General features: G+C 44.7%; 1 protein-coding gene across 1 annotated transcript in view; it reads right to left on the bottom strand.

Moving 5' to 3' along the window:
• Positions 1-22,082, bottom strand: part of LRRC32 (leucine rich repeat containing 32) — a 51,694-nt gene that overhangs the window by 23,754 nt on the left and 5,858 nt on the right. The window contains exon 2 of the mRNA XM_088473807.1: positions 1,546-1,636. Within this exon, the coding sequence (XP_088329933.1) occupies positions 1,546-1,632 (87 nt within the window). The 5' untranslated portion in view covers positions 1,633-1,636. The remainder of the gene's footprint in view (positions 1-1,545; positions 1,637-22,082) is intronic.

Here is a 22,082-nt window from a genome sequence, read left to right on the forward strand (position 1 = left end):
CCTATGGGAGCTGCTTTTATTATTATTATTATTATTCTTTATTTATATGGCGCCACAAGTGTTCTATGGTCGAAAATGGGGACTGTAGCAAATATCTCTGATATCCGCTGTGATCCCCTGTAAATACATTCAAGTGAAGCCTAATATTTGCAGGTAGCCCTCAAAAATGGATATCTTCGAGGGGACACTTCAATATCCAGACAAAGGGGACACTGGCGCTTAGAATACCGGCGCCAGAATCCTGGCACCTGTCAGGATCCTGACGTCGGTATCCCGAAGGTAAGTAGCGGGGTTGAGGGAGAGGGGGGGGTTAGGGTTAGGCAGTAGGGGGATGGTCAGGCACTAAGGGGGCAGGGTTAGGTTTAGGCACTAGGGAGGGAGGTTAGGTTTAGGTATCGGGGAGAGAGGGATAGGGGTTGGGAGAGGAGGAGGGTTAGGATACCGACCGACAGGTGTCGGTATCCTAACCCTGTCATGATGCCGGTGTCGGGATTTTGACCGCCAGGATCCCGAGCACCGGAATCCCGTATCCAACCCGTTTTCCCTCATGCAGCTTGAGATATACAGATGGTATGCAGTCGGGACCTAATCCCGACAGCCAGCTTCCCGACTGTCATATCCCGGCAAGGGTCTAAAGACAGGCATCGATATGCCGATGCCTGTCAATAGACATACGCCGGGAGCCTTACGTCCAGCATCCCGATCGAAGGGACGCCGGGCGCTGAGAGCGTATAGCCGCAGGTGGGGAGGGTTAGGTTTAGGGTTCCCGGGGGGGACTTCGGTTTAGGCACCCTGGTGGGAGGTTAGGTTTAGGCTAGGGGAAGGGGGGGTTAGGGTTAGGCACCCCCGGGGGGAGGTTAGGTTTAGGCATCCCCGGGGGACTAACCACACTACCAGGATTCACCTATTTGCTCTGGGACTTTCAGTCTTGGTGAAGTCGTCTGTCTAGGATTTACATTGGACCTAAAGGTACCGATTATGTTTCTGGTAAAGCCGCCAACCAGGAGTTTTTATTAGATTAACTGACCCTAACTGTCTAAGGGCCTCATTCAGAGACGGATGCAATGGCGATTTTCACGCAGATCGAGCAATTGTTTGCTAATGCGCACACGTGAACACCACACTGCGCACACGCATCAATTGCATATCGATCACTCACACACAGTTGATCCACTCGCAAAGTGAGTGACAGGTTGGCAGCATTAGGGGCTGGTAATGGGGGGGAGGGTGGTTAGAAAAATGCAGGCGTGTCATACCGGTTTAAACGCCGTTTCGAGGGCATGCATAAATTAGCCATGGCGATCTCCCGTGCAGCATGAGAGCTCTCGGCGTGTCAGGAGAGCCGCAGTGTCTGAGAGTGGCCAGACTTGACTTACATGCTGCGTGACTATACAGGTTCTGTCTACAGTATTTATTTAATCACATAAAGTAAATAAAATGGATGTTATCCTTTATCATATAGGTGACAACACAGCAGCGGATGATCCCTAAAGGTTTGCAATAAACAACCACAAAACTGTTGCAGTAGTCCCAGCCACTCCATACCGTTATACAAGGCGAGTCCTCTAGGGGGCGATAGTTTGAGGATGCTTCGTTAACAGTTGCCAGAAATAGTATGAGATAAAGGAGCATGGCTCTGTGTTGGGAAATAGAGACATAAAATAACATTAATCATATGTTTGTTACTGTTAAGAGAATAACTTAAGATGACAATGAAACACAGAGAAATATCTAAGACTTGTTTGAAAAATGACAGTTGGGAGCTGATTGGCTGGAGCACCATGTATCCTACGCAGCCAGTTTTATCACTCGTTGATAAATCAGGTCCAACATGTTGTACTGTACTGTGCCGAAGCCATCTGCCTGGATACAGCTGCAAATATACTGTAGGTGATGGGGGCATCCTCACAGAAGCCGTTGAATCTCTCCTGGGTGCAGTGGGTGTACATAACTGCACCTATTAGAAATACTCCATTGATTTACTACAATTGTAGCCATATCTGCAGGAGTAAACCTGGCTCAGATACAGCAGTTTTATCCTGCTGTAAACCTGGTGAGTATTGTACTGTAGTATTCTGGTGCAAAATGGGGGCATACTGTATGCTACCAAAGCATATCAGACGTACCCTGAATGAGTACATCTCTACAACCTGTGCGAAACGCATTCAACGCTATATAAGCCAAAATCCGTATGATCCAGGTTGTTGCACCTGAAGATATAACAGAGGAGAAGTGAATTCCCGAGAGTGGCTAAGTACACATTCATTTTCCCTGCAGTCACATGGAGGGTTCTTCTATACAGACGTCCTGTGAGAAGGAAGTCTCATTGTTCTGCATCACATTCCGCAGAGCGCGGAGCCCTGGAGACAGCTCACATCTGTACACACTGATTACAGGGAATGTCAGGAAGCTGGATCTGTTTGTTTGCACATTTTGGAAATATCTAAAAGTAAAAGTAAAAACTACACTTTACATTATACTCTCTCTCTCTCATATCTATCTATCTATCTATCTATCTATCTATCTCATATCTATCTATCTATCTATCTATCTATCTATCTATCTATCTATGTATCTCATATCTATCTATCTATCTATCTCATATCTATCTATCTATCTATCTATCTATCTATCTATCTATCTATCTATCTATATATCTAACTTCTATCTATCTATCTATCTCTAATCTATCTCATATCTATCTATCTATCTATCTATCTATCTATCTCATATCCAGCTATCTATCTATCTATCTATCTATCTATCTATCTATCTATCTATCTATCTATCTATCTATCTATCTCATATCTATCTATCTATCTATCTATCTATCTCATATCTATCTATCTATCTATCTATCTATCTATCTATATATCTAACTTCTATCTATCTATCTATCTATCTATCTATCTATCTCTAATCTATCTCATATCTATCTATCTATCTATCTCATATCCAGCTATCTATCTATCTATCTATCTATCTATCTATCTATCTTTCTATATCTAATCTATCTCATATCTATCTATCTATCTATCTATCTATCTATCTATCTATCTATCTATCTATCTATCTCTAATCTATCTATCTATCTCATATCTATCTATCTATCTATCTATCTATCTATCTATCTATCTATCTATCTCTAATCTATCAATCTATCTATCTATCTCTAATCTATCTATCTATCTATCTATCTATCTCATATCTATCTATCTATCTATCTATCTATCTATCTATCTATCTATCTATCTCATATCTATCAATCTATCTATCTCATATCTATCTATCTCATATCTATCTATCTATCCAACGCTGTAGCTAGACGGCAGTGTGCCCTGTGCAGCACTGCCGCCCCTCTCACTCTCTCTCCGCCCCCCTCCTCCCCCCCTGAGCGCTTACCGTTACTTCCGAGGGGAGGAGGGAGGGCGGGATCCTGCGCCGACATTCACTGTGCGGCACGCACCACTGCCAGAGGTTTCTTCCTGCAGACCTCCGGCGCAGAGAAGTGTGTGGCCGGTGCCGCTGGAGGCACCGGCCGCACCACCCTCCCTACGGCCCTGTATCTATCTATCTATCTCTAATCTATCTATCTATATCTAATCTATCTATCTATTTATCTATATCTAATCTATCTCATATCTATCTATCTATCTCTAATCTATCTATCTGTCTATATCTAATCTATCTATCTATCTCATATCTATCTATCTATCTATCTATCTATCTATCTATCTATCTATCTATCTATCTATCTCATATCTATCTATCTATCTATCTATCTATCTCATATCTATCAATCTATCTATCTATCTATCTCATATCTATCTATTTCATATCTATCTATCTATCTATCTATCTATCTATCTATCTCTAATCTATCTATCTATATCTAATATATCTCATATCTATCTATCTATCTATCTATCTATCTATCTATCTATCTATCTATATCTAATCTATCTCATATCTATCTATCTATCTACCTATCTATCTCTAATCTATCTATCTATATATCTATCTATCTATCTATCTATATCTAATCTATCTCATATCTATCTATCTATCTATCTATCTATCTATCTATCTATCTATCTATCTATCTATCTATCTAGCTAACTATCTATCTATCTCTAATCTATCTCATATCTAATCTATCTATCTCATATTAATTTATCTATCTATCTATCTCATATTAACCAATCTGTCTGTCTATCTCATATCAAACTGTCAGTCAGTACCTACGTAGGTCTCTCTCTCTCTCTCTCTCTCTCTCTCTTTCAAGCTACAGTACCTGTAATTGGCATCAAGTCAGAGTTGGCGGAGCTCATGTCGTACTGTGATGTAATGACACTCTGCCCACTGTATTACCAAGGAATAGGCACGTTTCCAGCCGGCACTGCGAGTAACAAAACACCTGACACACAAAACTGACAACTGCGATGCGGACAATCGCATACTCAGTGCACTGGGCTCGTTTCCACTATAACGAGGAGACCACAAGTGTGCCATAGTAAGTATGCCCAATGTCAGTGCAGGACAGGGTTCCTCCATATGCAGATTATACAAGCCCAGCAATGACTGGACCCACTAGAATTTAGTATCCAACTCGCAGCAAGTTGCAATGGTGAATAATAAAATACCGGATTATTTAATCATTGCACCAGTATAGGGACAATTTATGTGAAAATCAGCTGTCTCCATGAGCTCTGACAGTGCTTCTTCTGTATCCTTACAAAACCTTACATTGCCGTACCTGACCTGACCTGACTGTGTTAGTGCACTTGCCGTGGTAGTGCACTTGCATGAGCTGGGTTCAGACAAGCCCAACGGGCTTCAGAGTGGTCTGAACGGGTGTGGACAGATCTAAAAGGATCTCTTTTCACAACCCAGACCTTCTTTCCATGGGTGTCCGGGAACTGCTGCCATCTGAAGTCAGTTCCTGCTGTCAAGATCCGAAAAATTTGGCGCAGTTTCCCGCGGCTAACGCTTAGGGCGCCCCGGACTTACCTCGATCGGTCCGGCATCCTTCGGCGTTCCGCCGTCAGATTGAGATAGGCATTTCAAAGCCTATCTTAAGCCCCTTGGCGGGATTTAGGTGTCGGTATTGAGACTGGCGGCACATCCGTTCCTGATAACCAGAGCGGCTGCATTTAATGCCGCGTCCCATCGCCCTGTCTCCCAGAGAGTAGAATTGGGGTCTCCAGACCCCACTGGGTGATGCTTTCTAAGTAAAATGTGTTTATCTGGGATTCACACCAAGCACGCCAGAAAGGACAGCCATTTCCTCCAGCATTTTCAACAAAGGAGTCTCTGGATGTTTTCCTTAATTTCTCAGCCGTACCCAAGAAGTTTCCTGTTTTTCAAATGGTTTTTAATTTCTTCTGCACAGAGGAAAAAAACAAACAAAAAACATTTCACCAGGAAACGGGTACGGAGACGCAGTCACTTATTGTGAGTTCAGCCAGTGCTCATCCAGATTAACACATTGTATACCAACCACTAAGGGAATCATTCTGGATATTGAGATACTGTACAGGCACTTGGTGAAGCTGCACCGTGAGTGCATTTGTACGCCTGCGTTATCTTTTCATGTAAAATGTGCCCATCTCCCCTTCAGCCCATGTATGTTCAATTGGAAGATGTTAAGAAACAAAAAAAAAACATTAAGCTCCCTTTTAAACGATTGCCAAGTTTCATTGCCAATGAGAGACGTTAGTGTTGTTTCACATGACATATTATTGTTTTGTATAATTATCTGTTTATGTCACCAGGGTGGAATGTCACCTCTTACTGCTCCCATGGGCTAGTCGTGAAGCTGTACGGACCTGATCTGGCTTCCTCAATATTTCAGGTGATTTCCAGGTGAAATGAAAGATCAGTGACATGTCAGGTATTGTTCAACATTGTCACAGGAGACTACGGATGCAAGTGACTGACGGGCGGTCGCGCCGAGCGTCTTTGTGGTTCAAAATGTGCATCTTCTTATTCGCACAAATAAAATAAGTGGAAGAGACAGAATTGTTTGCCAGTGTGTACTGGGCCTGATTCAGAGCCGGACGCTCTTTAAGAGCGCTCGCTCTGAATCAGGGCATTTTTTTTTTTTGGTGCGGCCTCCTAGCCGCTCGCTAAGCTGTGGGTTACCACCCACAGCTTTTGCGGGCGGCCAGATGATGGTCGCGGTGGTCGCGACCATCGGGGCTTGCGACGAGACCCTTGTGGTAGGGTCATTGGGGGTCATTCAGACCCGGTCGTTAGCGCCGATGCGCTCGGACCGGGTCGATGGCCCCCCACAAAGCATACGCACGGCATCGCCGGCATCGTCGTGCGCATGTGTGAGACCCGCTACGACCGACAGCGCCGGTCGTAGCGGGTCTCGATCCAAAGGGGGCAAGCTGTCGATGTTGATTGACAGCTCGCCCCGTTTGGAATGCGGGCCGGGGGGGTGGCAGCCCAAAAGGAGGCGTTCCTATGGGTATGCCTGCCGTTTGGGGGAGGCCCCACTGACATCACTAGTGATGTCAGTGGAGAGCTTCTGGCTCAGACAGCCAGAAGCTCTCCGGGGCTTAAGACAAGGGAGACCCTACCCTAGGGTCTCGTCGTAAGCCCCAATGGTTGCGATGGTCTCTGACCATCGCGACCATCACCGGAGCGGTCGTTAGAGATGTGGGTGTTAACCCACAGCCTAACGACCGCAACAGAAGCAGGCGGTCAGGATGCAAGTGGCCGCCCAGTTTCTGAGCGACCGCTTGCATCCTCCGACCACCTCTGAATGAGGCCCATTGTCCGTCGCAAGCCCCAGAGAGCTTCCTGCTGTAACAGAGCAGGAAGCTCTCCACTGACATCACTGGTAATGTCAGTGGTGCCTCCCACAAACGGCAGGTGTTCCTTCGGGAACGCCTCCGTGTGTGAAGCCACCCCCCCGCCCCGCCCACAAAACGGGGCGAGCTGTCGATCAACATTGACAGCCGCCCCTTTTGTAGTGAGTCCTGGAGCGAAAGAATTTCTCTCGCGGTCCGGGGCTTGGGCATGCACCGCGCCGCTCGTGCGCAGTACCCCACCATCGACCTGCTTGCGAGCACTATGCTCTCGCGAGCGGGTCTGAATCAGGCCCTCTGATCACTAGGGTGTGCAACATTTGTACATCTGTGTGCGACTGAGTCTAATTCTGTGTATAAAGGGCCCAGATGCGGCGGCGGCAGCTGGTTTCCTTCATGCCAAGTACAGTATTTCATCTACAGCTTTGTATTTTGTGTATAAAAGTAAACTAAAGTCGCAGATCAGCCTCTCTGGTTCACTGTGAGCGGCTTTCTGCTGCATCACTGATGATAGTAAGAAGCAGAACTTAAAGAAAAATACGGTACGCTCCTCCTTTGGGAATGTTACAGTCACTCCGGGCATCTCACACCGTATAGCGTAAAGGTCTATGAGGACACATCTACATGTCATTAATATTATTAGCCAGTCTCATTTTATGACTGTGCTTGTTCTCAATTGTACAGCGCAACGACATCTGCTGGCGCTATGTAAATATTGATAGATAAATGTTGTTAATAAGTTAATGCATTGCACACATTACTAAGCAGCTGTAAGTGCATTATAATACCACCACCTACATGTTATATTAATAGACTACTATGGTAAATGATGAGACCCTAGTTATTATTATTATTATTTATTATTATTATTATACTTTATATATAAAGATTTTATGCAGCACTGTACATTGAGGGGATCATGATACAAATAGATTACAGGCAATGACGTGGCACAGCCTGCCCAGCAGAGCTGACAATCTGATGGACAGTACACACTAGACGATATGTCGTCCGATCCGGCCGCTGAGAATGGAATCGGTATGTAATACCACCGGCCGCATGGCCGGCAGTTCGAATCCCGGCAGTGTCAGGCCGACAGAGGAACAGGTCCCTAGGTAAGTATTAACTAACCTAATCTAACCCTAACCCTCCCTTAGGGGTGCCTAACCCTAACTTCCCCCCCAAGTGCCTAACCCTAATCCCCCCTCTAAGTGCCTAAACCTAACCCACCCCTTCCCCGCTGCCTAACCCAATCCTCCCCCCGGGGGTGCCTAACCCTAACCCTCCCTCCCCCTAGCCTAACCCTAACCTCCCGGGGGAGTGCCTAACCCTAAGTCCCCCCCGGGAACCCTAAACCTAACCCCCCTCCCGCGGTTGTCCGTTCGCGGCGCCCGGCATCCCGATCGAAGTCTACATCTAGACGCCGGTCATTTCCCCCTCGCCAGGATATGACAGTCGGGAAGCCAGCTGTCGGTATAATGTCAGCCGGCTTCCCGATTGCATCCCCTGTGAATGGCATGTCGGCAACATCGTCTAGTGTGTACCCTCAATGTCACTGACGCGCGTCATCGTCAGGAAGGGCCATGCTGCCATATGCAACATGGCCTTCTCTGCCACGTTGTCGCTCCCGACATCGGCAAGTGAGCATGCACTTACCGATGCCGGAACCCCCACCTGTTCCGGTCGCGCCATAGGTCGGCTGGGTACACATCGTTAAATGTGTTCCCAGCTATAGTGTCGTGGAAACAGTTGATATATAAAGTAGCGGAATAACAATTGAAGCTGTTGGAGGGGAAAGTGTGTGTGACCACTGCAACAGCGCTATCCGTCACTAATAATATAGTCGCCATTGGGGGTCTGGTATGGTTGTTTTGGTTGCAGCGAGTAGACAAAAATGTAATAAATCAGTCATTGCAGAAAGCTGAAGTCATCTCACTTTTTGGCTGATGAAGCAGACTGGCGCAGTGAAACGCGTAGCTGATTTTATTGAGACTTTTTGCTGTGATTTCAATTTTATGCTTTATATTTTGCATGTTAGGCTTTTTTTATTACTATCTGGTACGATGATATTATTTTCATTTCATTGCTTAGTATTTTTATAACCGTTTAGATGGGATATATTGTCTGACTTTGCTGCAGTTGCACCAAACAGCACCACTCAACACACGCCTGGTCCCGGTAGACTCTGCTAGCGCCGAGTGTCTTTATTTTTTTTTTGCTGAAAATTACCCTACAGTAAGTCGCAATTCCATATGACTAGGACGCACCAGCAGACTGTACTGATTAAATTGATATGTAAAGCTGGCCACACACATGGCGATGTGCACACGATCAGCCGATGTGTACTATTTGTGTACGATTTCCCTTGAAACTCTCCCCGGCAGCTCTGCACATGATCTCCACGCGATCTGCACAGAATTTGGTGTCCAATCTTCATACGATGTCTCCTGCATCCAGACTGTCACAGTGCATTGTGTCCCAGATTGTCAGATCTGCCCAACTGCACGGCAGATCTGACGATGCGATATGCGACCAGCGGGGACGCGCATCACATCGTGATCGTGAGTGGGGACTCACGATTTACTCAGGATTTGACCATATTTTACACGATCTGTCGTTCCAATGTGTCGGAATTGGCCAGATCGGGTGAAATATCGCTGTGTGTGTGGCCAGCATTACACTTGTATATCTGTGTACGACTGAGTCTCTGAATCAGCATTCAAAGTGCTATGATGAAGCAGCCGCAGCGTTTTTCCATGCCAAGCTCTGTTTACTGACTCAGTCGCACAGATATAGAAGTGTCGCATATCAAATTAATCAGCGCAGTCTCCTGGTGAGTCCTAGTTGCATCATTTGCGACTTGGATGCATTTTCGGTGCCCGACGCTAGCAGAGCTGCACAGGATCTGGCGTCTCACCCATGCCAGGCATATCACTCTGCACGGATGAGCATGGACACATCTGTAGCGAGAAAAGCCTCTATTGTGATATTTGTACACTTACAGCATTCTATAACAATTTGCAATTTAAAAAAGCCAGGTATAATTCATTGACTCTGTGTATAAACTCTTGTTTCAATGTTTACCCGCTGTTTGGACCTTCCTGCTTTATATAGCTCATTACATGTGAGTAAGGTACTTGTCCTATTGTGTATCACAGCGTCACAGACACAATTCACATAGATGACTCACATTCATGGGAACCAGGGGTATTTCTCCATAGAGAGTTATAGTATCATAAACACTTTCTCTTGTGGATTTATAAATACATTTTATAAGTGTTCCTATGAGTGCCGGATACGCACTAGACGACCCGGCAATCTTGCCAATAGTCGGGGCGATTTACTTTCAACACAGACCATGCAGGACTGCCGGAGCAATCAATCGTTCTGCTCTTCATTAAACCACCCGGCCCAGCATGCGATATCATGTGACTGGCCGTACAGCACGGTAAATCACGCGGTCTCGCGTGCGACCCACTGGAGCGAGCAATCGGGCATACCCACTGCACGATATCCACGATTTGTCATCCCGATTTGCCTCAAAACGACAAATCGGCCATTTTATCGTGTAGTGTGTACTTAGCCTTACAGAGTGTTCATGGTTATACAGTGTTGGACTATAATGGGGGACATTTCAGTAGCAACAGCAGCCCAAGGCTGTAAGGTGGTCCAGGCATTGCCCATTCCATCGTGGTGGCACAACTATTCCCTGACCGAGATCGGGGAGAGAGGACAATGAATTTAGTGGGGAGATCCCGCCGTGTAATTCAATTACTTGGAGTATGAGGCTTGCTGTGCGGCTTAATAGGTGACCCAGAGGGTATGCAGTCGGGAAGCCGACCGACCTAATCCCGACAGCAGGCTTCCCGACTGTCATATCCCGGCAAGGGTCTAAAGGCAGACGTCGATATGCCGACGCCTGTCATTAGACATACGGTCGAAGGGACGCTGGGAGCCGAGCGCGGATAGCCGTAGGGGGGGGTATTAGGTTTAGGGTTCCCGGGGGGGATTTAGGGTTAGGCGCCCCCCCGGGAGGTTAGGTTTAGGCTAGGGGAAGGGGGGTTAGCGTTAGGCACCCCCCGGAGGACTTAGGTTTAGGCGGCGGGGAAGGAGGGGTTTAGGTTTAGGCACTTAGAGGGGGGATTAGGGTTAGGCACTGGGGGGGAAGGTTAGGGTTAGGCACTGGGGGGGAAGGTTAGAGTTAGGGGGTAGAAATAGGTTAATATATACTTACCTTAGGACTATCAGGGTTTCCTCCTCTGCCGGGATGCCGCAGTCGGGATTCCAACCGCCGGGCATGGGTCCGGTGGTAAATCATACTGATTCCACCCAGAGAGGGTATTAAAGAATAGTCAGTATTTCAGTGTGTGATCAGGCGTAAAAATATATGTACTACTGAACGTACAGAAATAAAATGACTTCCATCCATCTATAAAACCAACTTTGGCCCAGGGGCAAATGCCCTTATACCATTATACGTCAACTGGAAAGTAACCAGCCCCGACCAGCAGCACCATCGCTGCCGCCAATCCTAACCTACCTCTGAACGCTGAGTGTCCCTAAACAATCCCTTCTATGGAAATTAGTATAAAACAAAACTATTGGGAGCAGTCACCAATAGTTACTGGAAGACTTTTGACAGGTAAATGGGGTGACTTTCTTCGACAGGTTCTTCCTGGTTCCCACATTTTTTTTTCTCTAGGATCTACTGTAAAGGTTCTCTGCTCCCTCCCTGCGGCCTGCTAAACCCTGGTGATGTATTATTGTATTATATAGTAGCTGCTGACGGCATTGGCATCCCCATCAGCCAGAGAGTAAAACTTGTTTTTCCTGAAGTGGGAAGGTGGGAAACACGGAGCGGTTACGTTTTATGTCAGACAACCTGCTCTGTGTAAGACGGATTGTTGCTTAAAATAACAATAACATTAGTGTTTTGTAGTTTACGTCGTTATTAATCTATATTTTTCTCATGGCTTTGTCTGCCCTCGGGAGAACATTGCAGAGACAGGTTCGGTAGGAGAACTTTAAAGATAAGTTATTGTGTAATATCAATGGTTTCGTTTATTGCACTTTTATTTCCTTTTAATTAAGGGCACCCAATCAGTTCCCAGGCTGAAACCATTAACGGTTCTGTATACTTTTCAAAGGCCTGTCAGTAGTAGAAAAAGGGAAAGAATAAACCTTTGTTAAAGGGACACTAAATTTACAACTGGTATTGGCTCTGTGGAAGAGGTACCTTTACTATTTGCATATTTAAAGGAATGTAATAACTGCCATCCCTCTAATGGTGCATACACTCAGGGCCTGATTCAGAGCCGGACGCTCTGAACGAGCGCCCGCTCTGAATCAGGGCGTTTTGTTTTTTTTTGGTTGCGGCCACAGCTTATGCGAGCGGCCATGATGATGGTCGCGATGGTCAAGACCATCGCGACCATCGGTCTTGCAACGAGACCCTTGTGGTAGGGTCTCGTTGCCGCAAGCCCTAGAGTGCTTTTGGCTCTAACAGAGCCAGAAGCACTCCCACTGACATCACTTGTGATGTCAGTGGGGCCGGCTCCAGACGGTAGGCGTTCCTTCGGGAACGCCTCCGTGTGTGTAGCCACCCCCCGCCCCGCCCACAAAACGGGGCCTCCGTCTGGGCAGCCACGCCCCCGGCCCGCCCACCAAAGGGGGCGTGCTGTCACTCAACATCGACAGCACGCCCCCTTTGTTACGAGACCTGGAGCGACGGCTTGGCCGTCGCTATCCGGGTCTCGGGCATGTGCACGACAGAGACGGCTCCGTCAGGCGCATGCGCACTGGGCCACCATCGACCCGCTTAGCGCTCGCGAGCAGTTCTGAATCAGGTCCTCAGTCAGATTTGTCAGATGAACGATTGAACAATTGAACGATTTTTACCATCAATTTGAACGATTTGAACGATTTCAGACAGTATTAAAATGAATGGAATTGTCTAAATCTGACTGCAAACACATCAGATGCCGGATATGGTTATCTGACATGCGGGAACGCGCATGGCTCATCGTTGCAGGCCCACATGTCAGATTTTCTTTCAGATATGAACGATTGAACGAATTTTTTAATTGTTATCGTTCATATCTGACAGGAAATCTGACTGTGTGTGTGCGCACCATTACACTCTCAGCCCCACTGTCTCCCTAAATACATAGAAAAGTGGCAGAATTGTGTCACAAATACAAATTTTGTTATGGAAATACAATTTTAATACTTGAATGATTTATGGCCGACTATGTGGCCGGCTTGGTGCAGTTAATCATCAGCATGGCGCCATGATGATGGGACTATTTTCGTTTGGAGGCCTGGAGCTGTAACTCCATCCGCCTCGCTGATAATCTGGCCTTGATGGAGGGCACGGCTACGCCCATTCCTGCAGTACATTGTGGTGCACTGAAGGTGTAGTTGTGCCATTGTGGGGGGCGTGCTTAATCTGCCGTGCACATCCTGGCCGCTACAGAGACCCCTGTGATTTTTCTCACCCCCACCCCCTCAGTTCTCCAGAATTTATTGGGTGAATGGTGCATACCAAAACAATTTAGGGATGCAAAGTGTTATTGGGATCCGTAGTACACCATAAACAATACTAATATTTATACTTTACAAATGTACTATCCCAATGCCCACCACACAGTGGCACTGTGAGCATCGCAAATTCTTTTGTCCAGAGGAGGGAGCTGCCATTTTTTCTACTTTGAGAATTGGGTGCCTGATTCAGACCCATTGCACGTAGCTTGCCGATGTTTGCAGTGTGCGCATGCGTATGCAACGCAGTGCGCGAACCAGTTCATGCGATCGCAAAGCGATCGCCCCTTGTACACAGACGCCTCGCTAGTTTGAGTGACAGTACTAGCCATTTGTGGGTGGTGACAGGGGTTGGTTAATGGAAACGGGGGAGTGGTGGTGTGAACGCAGGCGTATCTGAGCATCTTAACGCCATTTTAGAGGCTTGCATAATTAAGACGGAGCATCGTAGTACACGTCACATGGCTGAATTACACACTGAAGCACTCGCAGTGCTTGCGGTAGGGTATTTTCAGCCACAAGTGCTGCGTATGGGTCCGATGTTACCCGATGTTAGTGATGGTTGCATACACTTCCTGGAGATGACGTGTATTACTAAGGGAAAGTGGGCGTCTTTACACAGGCTGTTGGGCGCCTACATACACACCGCAATCGCACACCAAGACATAGTGAGCGTGCTAATGCCTTGCTGTGCAATCACTGGCTTTTTCATACTTTGGCTGCGTGCGAACGGGTCTGAATTGGGCCCTGAGCTCCATGCTGAACAGACTGGTCTGAGGGACATTATAGAAGAGGGGTCTCATGCAGTGGATAGCCCTGTTATAGTGTCATTCCTCCCTACTGGTTTTATTTACGTGTTGATTTCGGGGCTCTGGGCCTCCTTCCTGATTGGAATATGTGACTCATCCTCTGCTATTCTGTATGCTCCTCCCATGGTTTGTGCGCCACTCAAAGGGAAGGGAGCATGACGGGGGAGACAGAAGCGCTGTACACACCGTCGTGACACATGACCATATCTCCTGTAATGCAGAGTCACGCGCAGAGCCACGCTCCGTACTGTAGATGTACTGCTGAATTGTGGCTGCACACATGCTCATTTGCTGATTCCCCGAGACTAAATTTTGGGAGGCATGTAGTATCACCTACCTGGCCTGTTACACATAGTATCACCTACTGTACCTAGCCTGTTACATGTAGTATTACCTACCTAGCCTGTTACATGTAGTATTACCAACCTGTCCTGTTACATGTAGTATCACCTACCTAGCCTGTTACATGTAGTATCACCTACCTGTCCTGTTACATGTAGTATCACTTACCTGCCCTGTTACATGTAGTATCACCTACTGTACCTGTCCTGTTACATGTAGTATCACCTACCTGGCCTGTTACACATAGTATCACCTACCTAGTATGTTACATGTAGTATCACCTACCTAGTATGTTACATGTAGTATCACCTACCTAGCCTGTTACATGTAGTATCACCTACCTAGTATGTTACATGTAGTATCACCTACCTGCCCTGTTACATGTAGTATCACCTACTGTACCTGCCCTGTTACATGTAGTATCACCTACCTGGCCTGTTACACATAGTATCACCTACCTAGTATGTTACATGTAGTATCACCTACCTAGTATGTTACATGTAGTATCACCTACCTAGCCTGTTACATGTAGTATTACCTACCTGGCCTGTTACACATAGTATCACCTACTGTACCTAGCCTGTTACATGTAGTATTACCTACCTGTCCTGTTACATGTAGTATCACCTACCTAGCCTGTTACATGTAGTATTACCTACCTGTCCTGTTACATGTAGTATTACCTACCTGTCCTGTTACATGTAGTATCACCTACCTAGCCTGTTACATGTAGTATCACCTACCTGTCCTGTTACATGTAGTATCACTTACCTGTCCTGTTACATGTAGTATCACCTACCTGGCCTGTTACACATAGTATCACCTACTGTACCTAGCCTGTTACATGTAGTATTACCTACCTAGCCTGTTACACGTAGTATCACCTACCTAGTATGTTACATGTAGTATCACCTACCTAGTATGTTACATGTAGTATCACCTACCTAGCCTGTTACATGTAGTATCACCTACCTGGCCTGTTACACATAGTATCACCTACTGTACCTAGCCTGTTACATGTAGTATTACCTACCTAGCCTGTTATATGTAGTATTACCTACCTGTCCTGTTACATGTAGTATCACCTACCTAGCCTGTTACATGTAGTATCACCTACCTGTCCTGTTACATGTAGTATCACTTACCTGCCCTGTTACATGTAGTATCACCTACTGTACCTGTCCTGTTACATGTAGTATCACCTACCTAGTATGTTACATGTAGTATCACCTACCTAGTATGTTACATGTAGTATCACCTACCTAGCCTGTTACATGTAGTATCACCTACCTAGTATGTTACATGTAGTATCACCTACCTGGCCTGTTACACATAGTATCACCTACTGTACCTAGCCTGTTACATGTAGTATTACCTACCTGGCCTGTTACACATAGTATCACCTACTGTACCTAGCCTGTTACATGTAGTATTACCTACCTGTCCTGTTACATGTAGTATCACCTACCTAGCCTGTTACATGTAGTATTACCTACCTGTCCTGTTACATGTAGTATCACCTACCTAGCCTGTTACATGTAGTATCACCTACCTGTCCTGTTACATGTAGTATCACTTACCTGTCCTGTTACATGTAGTATCACCTACCTGGCCTGTTACACATAGTATCACCTACTGTACCTGGCCTGTTACATGTAGTATTACCTACCTAGCCTGTTACACGTAGTATCACCTACCTAGTATGTTACATGTAGTATCACCTACCTAGCCTGTTACATGTAGTATCACCTACCTAGCCTGTTACATGTAGTATCACCTACCTGGCCTGTTACACATAGTATCACCTACTGTACCTAGCCTGTTACATGTAGTATTACCTACCTGTCCTGTTACATGTAGTATCACCTACCTAGCCTGTTACATGTAGTATCACCTATCTGTCCTGTTACATGTAGTATCACCTACTGTACCTGTCCTATTACATGTAGTATCACCTACCTAGCCTGTTATATTTAGTATCACCTACCTGTCCTGTTACATGTAGTATCACCTACCTGTCCTGTTACATGTAGTATCACCTACCTAGCCTGTTATATGTAGTATCACCTACCTGTCCTGTTATATGTAGTATCACCTACCTGTCCTGTTACACGTAGTATCACCTACCTAGCCTGTTACATGTAGTATCACCTACCTAGCCTGTTACATGCAGTATCACCTACCTAGTCTGTTACATGTAGTATCACTACCTAGCCTGTTATATGTAGTATCACCTACCTGTCCTGTTACATGTAGTATCACCTACCTAGCCTGTTATATGTAGTATCACCTACCTGTCCTGTTACATGTAGTATCACCTACCTAGCCTGTTACATGTAGTATCACCTACCTAGTATGTTATATGTAGTATCACCTACCTAGTCTGTTATATGTAGTATCACCTACCTAGCCTGTTACACGTAGTATCACCTACCTAGCCTGTTACATGTAGTATCACCCTACCTAGCCTGTTACATGCAGTATCACCTACCTAGTCTGTTACATGTAGTATCACTACCTAGCCTGTTATATGTAGTATCACCTACCTGTCCTGTTACATGTAGTATCACCTACCTGTCCTGTTACATATAGTATCACCTACCTAGCCTGTTACATGTAGTATCACCTACCTAGTATGTTATATGTAGTATCACCTACCTAGCCTGTTACATGTAGTATCACCTTCCTAGCCTGTTACACGTAGTATCACCTACCTAGCCTGTTACATGTAGTATCACCCTACCTAGCCTGTTACATGCAGTATCACCTACCTAGTCTGTTACATGTAGTATCACCTACCTAGCCTGTTACATGTAGTATCACCTACCTAGCCTGTTACATGTAGAATCACCTACCTAGCCTGTTACACGTAGTATAACCTACCTAGCCTGTTACATGTAGTATCACCTACCTAGCCTGTTACATGCAGTATCACCTACCTAGTCTGTTACATGTAGTATCACGACCTAGCCTGTTACATGTAGTATCACCTACCTGTCCTGTTACATGTAGTATCACCTACCTGTCCTGTTACATGTAGTATCACCTACCTAGCCTGTTATATGTAGTATCACCTACCTGTCCTGTTACATGTAGTATCACCTACCTGTTCTGTTACATGTAGTTTCACCTACCTACCCTGTTATATGTAGTATCACCTACCTGTCCTGTTACATGTAGTATCACCTACCTAGTCTATTACATGTAGTATCACCTACCTAGCCTGTTACATGTAGTATCACCTACCTGGCCTGTTACATGTAGTATCACCTACCTAGTCTGTTACATGTAGTATCACCTACCTAGCCTGTTATATGTAGTATCACCTACCTAGCCTGTTACAAGTAGTATCACCTACCTAGCCTGTTACACGTAGTATCACCTACCTAGCCTGTTACACGTAGTATCACCTACCTAGAATGTTACATGTAGTATCACCTACCTAGCATGTTACATGTAGTATCACCTACCTAGCCTGTTACATGTAGTATCACCTACCTAGTATGTTACATGTAGTATCACCTACCTAGTATGTTACATGTAGTATCACCTACCTAGCCTGTTACATGTAGTATCACCTACCTAGTCTGTTATATGTAGTATCACCTACCTAGTATGCTACATGTAGTATCACCTACCTAGCCTGTTACATGTAGTATCACCTACCTAGCCTGTTACATGTAGTATCACCTACCTAGCCTGCTACATGTAGTATCACCTACCTAGTATGTTACATGTAGTATCACCTACCTAGTATGTTACATGTAGTATCACCTACCTAGTATGTTACATGTAGTATCACCTACCTAGCCTGTTACATGTAGTATCACCTACCTAGTCTGTTATATGTAGTATCACCTACCTAGTATGCTACATGTAGTATCACCTACCTAGCCTGTTACATGTAGTATCACCTACCTAGTCTGTTATATGTAGTATCACCTACCTGGTATGTTACATGTAGTATCACCTACCTAGCCTGTTACATGTAGTATCACCTACCTAGCCTGTTACATGTAGTATCACCTACCTAGTCTGTTATATGTAGTATCACCTACCTAGTATGTTACATGTAGTATCACCTACCTAGCCTGTTACATGTAGTATCACCTACCTAGTCTGTTATATGTAGTATCACCTACCTAGTCTGTTATATGTAGTATCACCTACCTAGTATGTTACATGTAGTATCACCTACCTAGCCTGTTACATGTAGTATCACCTACCTAGTCTGTTATATGTAGTATCACCTACCTAGTATGCTACATGTAGTATCACCTACCTAGCCTGTTACATGTAGTATCACCTACCTAGTCTGTTATATGTAGTATCACCTACCTGGTATGTTACATGTAGTATCACCTACCTAGCCTGTTACATGTAGTATCACCTACCTAGCCTGTTACATGTAGTATCACCTACCTAGTCTGTTATATGTAGTATCACCTACCTAGTATGTTACATGTAGTATCACCTACCTAGCCTGTTACATGTAGTATCACCTACCTAGTCTGTTATATGTAGTATCACCTACCTAGTATGTTACATGTAGTATCACCTACCTAGCCTGTTACATGTAGTATCACCTACCTAGTCTGTTATATGTAGTATCACCTACCTAGTATGCTACATGTAGTATCACCTACCTAGCCTGTTACATGTAGTATCACCTACCTAGTCTGTTATATGTAGTATCACCTACCTGGTATGTTACATGTAGTATCACCTACCTAGCCTGTTACATGTAGTATCACCTACCTAGCCTGTTACATGTAGTATCACCTACCTAGTCTGTTATATGTAGTATCACCTACCTAGTATGTTACATGTAGTATCACCTACCTAGCCTGTTACATGTAGTATCACCTACCTAGTCTGTTATATGTAGTATCACCTACCTAGTATGTTACATGTAGTATCACCTACCTAGTATGTTACATGTAGTATCACCTACCTAGTATGTTACATGTAGTATCACGAGCTAAGCCTGCTACAGCCTCATTCTGGTAACAGCTTTGTTTCATTTTTTGTTTTTTTAAAATAATTTATATATTTTTTGTATACACTATATAACACCAGTCATCGTTATGAAGGCGATGCTGGTAACTGGCATCTCAGCAGCCTGCTGATCTGCTTAGTAGCCAGTGGTCATGCTTTAAACAAGGGATGGCCATTGACCATCGATGGATAGCAGCCATCAACAGCAGCAGCCGCCAATGATTTTACCATCGATGGTTAAATGTGCATGCATTTTGCGTCTGCACTTTTTGGCGTATGTTGATTGAGCCAATCTCCCTGGTGTGCAACCCGCTTACAGGACATTTGCTGCAGTCCCTCCCATGGCCCCGATTCAGCAAGGATCGCTGATGTGATCGTGGCAGCAATCGCGTACGCAGTTCTGCTGCGAAATGTGCAAATTACTGCGATCACAATGCCGCCGCAGCACAACCTAAAGACGCCCACTCCCCTTTACTCACATCCGTAATACCTTGCAAGTCTGTGAAAACATCGATACCATCGAGTACCATCGGAGCCTCATGCACAATTAAGGCAGGTCAGACCTCACTCACACACTGCTAAATACCCTGTACGCAGCTAGAGCTCAGGCTGCGTATATCAACACTGTGGCTAATTTATGCACGCCCCTGTAACAGCATTGAAACGCCCTAGGAACGCCTGCGTTTCGCTGACCACTCCCCCATCACCGCCCCCCAAATGGCACTTCCTGTCAATCACTCTGCGATGGGTCTGCGTAGTCACTGATTGCAAGGGCTGGTTCGCGCACTGCGATATATACGCTTGCGCAGGAGGCAACAATCAACCGGGAGCGTACGTTTTTTTCACTTGCAATCCTTGCTGACTCAGGCCCGGTGAGAATGATAGCCACTACTTATAAATGAATTAGGTGCTTTCCGTGTCACATGTGTCCCAGTAATCGCATTTATTTCGCTTCTACTCATATCATAGTAAAGTCATTATACTCTGAAGTCTGAATACAGTGTACAGTGAGAATTATCACATTAAAGGACAGTGAATGTGCAGTGACTCAATTATTCCCATTGCTATTATCATTTACTGTAAGTAACTCTAAGACAGTTTTGCAATATCCTCAATACTTGTAATCACCTCTGTCCTCTGCGGCTAATTACAGGTCTGGTGGTGTCCCGGCAGCTTCACTTTGGCAAAGTCTGTTTTTTCCAGATTAAGAATTAAGAGGATTTTCCACCTTACAGCGACGTAAATAATTGGCTTGTAAACTCCTTCCTGAAACTTTTACTAAATTAATTTGCTTTATGCCTTTCAGCACTGCCTTTATAGCAGCAGACAGAAGAGTTTCTGTTTGTTGCCCCAGGATACAACACAGACCAGCTCTTTGGGTTCAATTATATCCGATGTGGTGGTCACAGCAAACAGGTGGCGTAACCTCAGGGCAACAGAACAGAAATCACTCTGACTCCTTCTATAACGACTTTGCTGAAAAGCACAAAAGAAAACTAAGACAAATACAGGATGGAGCAGAATTACTTTGTCTATAACAAACAATTATTTTAAGCAGGGTCCTACATCCGCTGCACACTAGTACATAGAGCCCAATGTATTTATTATAACATTGCAACAGGATATACATATTAATAAGGTTAATGTATCTGATGTGCGAGTTCGGTTTTACTCGGTTGGTTTTGCCAAATTAGCACAAGTTCGGATTTATCTTGCTGGCTATCCAAAACACGTGAGAGCTGGGTAACCAATAAGATGAATCCGAACTTGCGCTAATGTGACGAAAAGAACCGAGTAAACCGAACTCGCACATCTTACAATCCTTTTTAAAAACCTCTTTACATACGTAGACTGATATTGTGACCATATATATGTATACAGCAAGTTAGAGCTTTGACTGATATTGTGACAGTATATATGTATACAGCAAGTTAGAGCCATGACTGATATTGTGACAGTATATATGTATACAGCAAGTTAGAGCCATGACTGATATTGTAACAGTATATATGTATACAGCAAGTTAGAGCTTTGACTGATATTGTGACCATATATATGTATACAGCAAGTTACAGCTTTGACTGATATTGTGACAGTATATATGTATACAGCAAGTTAGAGCTTTGACTGATATTGTGACAGTATATATGTATACAGCAAGTTAGAGCCATGACTGATATTGTAACAGTATATATGTATACAGCAAGTTAGAGCTTTGACTGATATTGTGACAGTATATATGTATACAGCAAGTTAGAGCTTTGACTGATATTGTGACAGTATATATGTATACAGCAAGTTAGAGCTTTGACTGATATTGTGACAGTATATATGTATACAGCAAGCTAGAGCTTTGACTGATATTGTGACAGTATATATGTATACAGCAAGTTAGAGCTTTGACTGATATTGTGACAGTATATATGTATACAGCAAGTTAGAGCCATGACTGATATTGTAACAGTATATATGTATACAGCAAGTTAGAGCTTTGACTGATATTGTGACAGTATATACGTATACAGCAAGTTAGAGCTTTGACTGATATTGTGACCATATATATGTATACAGCAAG

The sequence above is a fragment of the Taudactylus pleione genome, unplaced genomic scaffold (assembly GCF_031769625.1).
Source record: "Taudactylus pleione unplaced genomic scaffold, aTauple2 ptg000140l, whole genome shotgun sequence".
Taxonomy (NCBI): domain Eukaryota; kingdom Metazoa; phylum Chordata; class Amphibia; order Anura; family Myobatrachidae; genus Taudactylus; species Taudactylus pleione.